This window comes from Cygnus atratus, chromosome 3, assembly GCF_013377495.2.
Source record: "Cygnus atratus isolate AKBS03 ecotype Queensland, Australia chromosome 3, CAtr_DNAZoo_HiC_assembly, whole genome shotgun sequence".
Taxonomy (NCBI): Eukaryota; Metazoa; Chordata; class Aves; order Anseriformes; family Anatidae; genus Cygnus; species Cygnus atratus.
The window spans coordinates 84,694,470-84,700,861 of NC_066364.1; the positions used below are offsets into that span (position 1 = coordinate 84,694,470).

General features: G+C 36.7%; 1 protein-coding gene across 4 annotated transcripts in view; it reads left to right on the forward strand.

The window, feature by feature from the left end:
• The window catches only part of SPAST (spastin), a 33,348-nt gene extending 30,229 nt beyond the window's left edge, over positions 1 to 3,119 (forward strand). For all 4 annotated transcript variants that reach the window (XM_035561021.2, XM_035561032.2, XM_035561003.2 and 1 more), the window contains 3 exons: positions 122 to 192; positions 1,020 to 1,060; positions 2,315 to 3,119. In XM_035561021.2, coding sequence (XP_035416914.1) covers positions 122 to 192; positions 1,020 to 1,060; positions 2,315 to 2,437 — 235 coding nt within the window. In that variant the 3' untranslated portion in view covers positions 2,438 to 3,119. The remainder of the gene's footprint in view (positions 1 to 121; positions 193 to 1,019; positions 1,061 to 2,314) is intronic.
• The last annotated feature ends 3,273 nt before the right edge of the window (positions 3,120 to 6,392 follow it).

Sequence of the window (6,392 nt, forward strand, 5' to 3'; positions counted from 1 at the left end):
CAAAACCAACATTTAAATAGTATATTTTTCTGATTAAGTAACATCTTAACCACGTGTAATTAAAATGTTTAAGCATTTAAAGCACTTTTTTCCTTTCCCCGTACTTTTTGCTTTTACAAAGAATGACAGATGGATACTCTGGAAGTGATTTAACCGCATTAGCAAAGGATGCAGCGCTGGGTCCTATCCGAGGTAAGCTGCATGGCTTTATATTTAGGCTTTGCAAAAACTCAATGCCCTTGAAGACTTGGAAAATGTTTATTCAGAGTGGCTGGGTTAACAATGTGCGCATTAAGGTACGCGGGCTTTACTTTGCTGGCAAATCACTTCACAGGCAAGTCCATTTTGAGAAGAGACTGCATGATGTTTCTTCCACCTGTTCCTGGTTTCCAAATAAAACATTTTAAAAATGTTTTTGATGTCAACCTTGGCAATCCCACTTATGTCTTTTTTTTCTTGTGCCCTCGGAGCAAAAGGTGTGCTGTAATATGTTGATACCATAACAGTATTTCAAGTAGAGAACTGTAGAATGGTGAAGGATGCTAGAATGATTAGAACACCCCCAACCCCTGTACTGCATATGGCAAGATGTAATCTTTTGTGCCCTGCCTGATTTTATTTCTATATGCTTGGCTAATGGTAGCTTTCTGTTTCCTGAGAATTATGCATGTTTTGGGGTTGGAGAAGGTTGTAGATTCCAGGAATAAAATGGTGGAGAGCAGCTGTTATATTTGGATGGTGTTCCCTGTACTTTCTGAGGAAGGAAAGTAGTTCTGCCCAACACCCTGTACTATATCTGCAATGAATCAGGGTGGGAGCAGCCTGGGTAGGAGTTGATAAATGGGGAGGAAGGAGAAGAGAAATATCACATACATTTCTGTACAGGAGGTTATGTTGAGACAGGGAGGTATAATTCTTAGCTGTGTTTTTTTTCAGGTTAAACTACTTTTATCACGCTTTAGCTCTCAGAAGTGATGAGTTTTCCTATGAAACTCAATAGTCTTTCTTTATTTTTACAGAATTAAAACCAGAACAGGTGAAGAACATGTCTGCCAGTGAGGTATGCTATTCCAGCAGTTCTGTTTTCCCTTTTGAATGGAACGTCAGCTCAGCAGGAATTTGTCATGTAGTCAGATACTGATTGAGAAGAAAACTCTGTGCTCAGATATCCGAGGCTCTTTGCATAGTTTTGGTTATCACACTTAGGAGTATCTCTTTCTGATAATAGACCTCTGCTATTCGTAGTTTCAGGTGACTGTCCTATCTTTCCCTCATACTGAATTGCAACTTCATGTTACCTATCAGATGATGTCAGAGGCCTGGCTTTCGTTTTCGTGGTGTTAATCCCCCAAAACCTTCCCGGAAATATTAGGTCAAATTATTATTTTTTTCCATCTTTACATAATACAAGTCATCTTAGGAAGAACCTCTGAACGATTTTAAAACAGATCTGTTTTTATCTATAAACATAAAGAAAAAAGAAGAGGTTAGTCCTCTATATAAAATTTTCTTCTCAAAATGTATGTGGAAACCACAGTTATGTAGGGAAAACTATGAAAAACTTTATTTCCATGTTGCTTTCTATGTTTAGCCTTACAGCATGGCTAAGGCTACAAAGAGATGAAAGGATTTATTCCAGGAAGAGGACATCTATAGTCTCTTTTTTGTGAATGCAAGTTTCCCTCCCATAGTTTGGAAACTCCAGTCCCAACAAAACCTGGAGGATCTTCACCAGTTGTAATGTTAATACTCGTTTTTAATGATGAGACTGCTCTTCCATGCACTCCGCTCATCTCCCATCGTGTCTGGGCATAGCTTCATATGGGGCAATGTCTGCTCACAGTCAGTTTCTCAGCAAACTGAAAGGCATGTGTTGAATCAAAGAGGGTGAGATAAGCAGGTTTACTTGGCTGACCATGTACTATGGTCTGAATGCAGTTGTGGTAACGGGGGGAAATCTTCGGTGCTTTACTCTCCTGGTCTGCAGAGCTTTGCCACAAGCACTAAAAAGTCCCACATCCAACTACTCTTCGCTCAGTCCTGTGCCCTAATAGGCACTGGCTTGCACCACCTAGTGGAATAGGGAGTAGTAACACAGCCTCATAGACTGTTAAGTTAACAGTCAGACATGACTACTAAATGTTACAATAAAACATTAAATGCTGATAATCTTAATTTACAAGAGACTCATGCGTCAGATCAGATGAAGCATCCCTAGAACATTCTTTGTTAAAAGTGAACACTGAATTACTTCTTGAATAAACTGAAGGACATAAACCACTTGTGATCTGGAGGTCTTTCACTTTTCTTTTAGATGAGAAATATCAAATTATCAGATTTCACCGAGTCGTTGAAGAAGATAAAGCGCAGTTTGAGCCCTCAGACCCTGGAAGCATATATTCGCTGGAACAAGGACTTTGGAGATACCACAGTGTGAAACACTACTTGCTGTGAAACAAAGTGCTGCCTGAGGAGCAATTGGTACAGGCTACTGGAAAGCAAACAGTTTACAGGACTTTACAGATATTTAAGTATCTGCATTAAAACTTGAGAGTAAGAAGAAATTATACAATGTGAAATGTGTTCATCAAAGCCTCCTTACCATTTAGTGAGGATTTACACACTGTAAGTAAGAGCACAGTAGGACTTGGGATAAGATTCCTAGCAATCTGATCATAGTTTGAACAATAATTTATGTATTTTGTTTCAGCTAGAGGGCTCTGATGATATTTATCATTGGATGACCTTTTCCTCATGTTCTGTGTGTTATCTTTGTTTTTAATTTTGCCATGACACATTAATGTCTGGCTTTCTTCCTGACAACTACTAATTTATGGTTGGATTTTTGTAAACTTCGGCTGTTTTTGACCTTTTTTTTTTACCCTTAATGTGCCAAATAAAACAATTTCCCTATGCAAAGAGGAAGAACAGCACTGGGAGATTAAGATTATTAAAATGTAAAATGCAGCTGGTCTGTTATTATTTGTCTTTTTGTTTAGTTGTAATGTGACTGCATTGTTCACAGAACAGTTTTAAAAAAGACCTTTGATAGCAGAACAGCAAAAAAGCGTATAAAACCAGTTCAAACTGTTTTAAAAAAAAAGACTAAATAAAAAATAGACTAAGACATTCATTTACTGGCAGTATTTTCTCTTAACGCATTTTGTAATGCTTCCATTGGTAGAATGTTAGCTTACGCTTATGGTGTACGACTTGAAGCCCAGCTGATGTCTGAGAGAGTAAGTGATGCTAATTGTCAAGTTTCAGAAACAGTGTGTTTCTACTTTGTATTTTGGTTTGGTCTGGTTATGATAATTGAAAGTAATATTTCCATTGTGATAATTTTTTTAATCTACACATGTAAGCATTAAAACACAAGGCTACATGTTTAATACACGGCACACATTAATGTTTTTATAGCTTTCATATGTTTTGGATTATGTATTAAAGTATGAAACACTCGACTGATCTGCTTTTTTAAAAGAAACTGCATCTTTGTACAAATACTTGGTTTTTTATTATATAAATGACAAGCTTTTAGGAAAACACAAGTGATAGCCTTTAAATACTGTAATAAAGGAAAACATCCTTGCCTTTACTTCTAAAGGCCTGACATCTTGTTTACAAATTCTGCATCAATTAAACACTGAGATGTTTGTAAGGCAGAATACTAGTTCCTTGTTAGAACAATTTTAAAATTAAAAAAAAAAAAAAAAGACAACTCTCCAAACTTAGTGATGTTACAAAGTTGCATATTGTTTACAGTTGTTTTAACTAAATTGATTTATTTATTTTGTTTGCTCTTTCTTAACAGGAAATTTTGTTCTTAGCTCTTCCTTAGTTTTTTATTGGTAGGAGTAAGTCTTAAATATTTCTGGGACTACTCATCTGAAAAATTGACTATATATAATATATTTTATATATGTGAAAAAGACATAGGCGATACAGTGCAAATATAGTAATACCAGCAGAGGACTCAGTGCTTACTGCGTGGTATTAGGTACAAAATAGCAGAAGCTGTATAAAACTTCTGAGACACACACATGTAATATGTTTGGGATTCTGTTTTTTGAACCAGAGATGCTTTTAACTTATTTGTTTTTAATATAAGAGAAGATTGTGTTACACTAGTATGCCTTTTGAAATAGTCTAACCAAACCAATTCTAGCCTTCTAAGGGTATGACTGTATAAAATGTATGTCTGGCATAAATGAAATGTGATTTCTATTCCCCTGATTCACCTTCCTGGAGAAGTAAGAAATGTTAAAAGATTTCAGTTTCTCAGATCTCATGTCTTGGTTGCTTTGCCTTAGTTCTGCCTTCAGTAGGGTATCTTTGTCTGAGATTCCTGGCTGATTTTATATGTATTTGTCATAGACTTCATAGTGCTAAATACAAATACTATTTTATTACCACCTGCCAAAAAGCTAAGCAAGGCCCCTAGTCTTCCCATTGATATAGTTTGTAAATTTTCATTGAGATCCTTTGCAAATGAGAACTTTTAAAACCAGAAGTGTTACCTTCAGTGTTCTCAAATATTCGTTATCAAACTCAATTTTCCTTCGTTTAATTTTGAGGAATATACTGGTATTGATTTCAAATATGTGTATTGGCATGCGATAGGTACCTGAAGAGTAGGGGCGGAACTTCCCATCTGCTAAAACACTAGCAGCATGCAGCAGGAAGGGTCGTAAGTCTGAGCTCCTACCTCAGAATGAAGAAAGACTGGCCCCCTTTCGCTCGTTTGTATGACCAGATCGGGTCAGGAGTGTCTGTGTGATGTCGTTACTGCTTTTTGGTACCTATCCTGCCCCGATTGTTTCCTGCATAACAGCTGAACCTGAAGCTCTATGAATGACTTCTGTAACGCAGTAATAAGAACTTAATCTTGTTCTGCAACATCAGTTTGCCCCATAGCTTGTCCATGGCCAAGTGCCATTTGGTTCATAAATCGCATTTACACTATTTTCTGAATAGTGTCTTTTAATAATAATTCTGTTCCCCTTAAGGTGTTACATCACATTTTCTGGTTTCTTGTGTTACGTATACTAATTCCCAGCACAGTGATTTTCATCTGCGTGTTAGATTAACCGTGTATAAAGGATCTAAAAACAAAACAAAAAGCAAAAAAATCCACAAATCTATGGTATTTTTATATAGAACTTCACAACCATATTTGCCATAAAATCAGATTATGTTCTAATACAGAATTTTGAATTAGCATAGGATTAGCAGGACAGCAGCTTGGATGTTTTTAACCTTTATAAAGGGTAGGATTGCATTAACTCTCTAAACTGTCTTTATTTTTTTTATTTTCCTGAACCTGCCCATTGCTAATGAATGAGTGACTTGACCTACTTCTTTGAGATGATTAGGAAGCAGCTTGTCTGGCCCTCTGTATGCGCTTTACTGAAGTTTAACAGTTACTGACTGGAGGGAAAGGGAAAAAAAAAGTAGAACAAGCCCCTTATTTTTTGACAACCTTGCTTACACCTCTTTGCCTGTTATTAAGCAGGAAATGCCTGTCTTGTCCTTCTGCCTGTTGGTAACAGTGTCTGCTAAGGCAGGAGGTTACTGCTTCTGGTGGCAAAACAGTAGGAGGGGGGGGAAAAAATTAAGCACTGTATGTATGCTCTTCCTTAAAATGAGAGTATCTCGTGTTATGATGTCCCATTTATTAATGTTGACTCTTGTGGAGAGTACATGAAACTTGTACTGGTTCTCTTCATGTGGCTAAGAAAATAGTATGGAACGTTAAATATAAGCTGAAACCTTAAACTAGGATACTTATGCACATAGTCTCTTCTGTTCTCTTTCTTAGATTTATGGAGTTCAGTACATTAGGAAGAGGTTTCAGGGCAGAATGCCCATCTCTGACTACTTCAGAAAGTCAGTCACTAATATAGTTTTGTTGAATATGGCCCTGCAAATTGCTTTATGTAGATAACAAATGTGATAGCAACACTTGAAAACTGAGAAGAATGGAATCTCTGAACGGAGAAGGAAGTGCTTGTCACTGCACTAATTAGAGGCACTTGCTGATTTCACTGTTAGACTCTCTTGAATGTGATTAAAATGATGGTTTTTATGCATATGACTTCCTGTGACAATTAAACTTACCTTCTGGTGTAGAATAAGTTTTTGTTGTTGTTTTGTTTTTGTTGTTGTTTGTTTTTTTTTCTATTCTAAACAAGCAGGTTTTACCACCGGTTGGCACTGCTACAGAGTACATTTTGTGAAATTTAAGTACAAGGCACCACTGGGAATACTGAAGCCACATAAGTTGCCAAATTTAACTGAAATATCTGTTCTGCAACTGATATGGAAAGTACCATTCTACTTAGGACTTGCTTAATCATCTGTGGTGAAACTTCGTGCCCTAGATTCTTCTA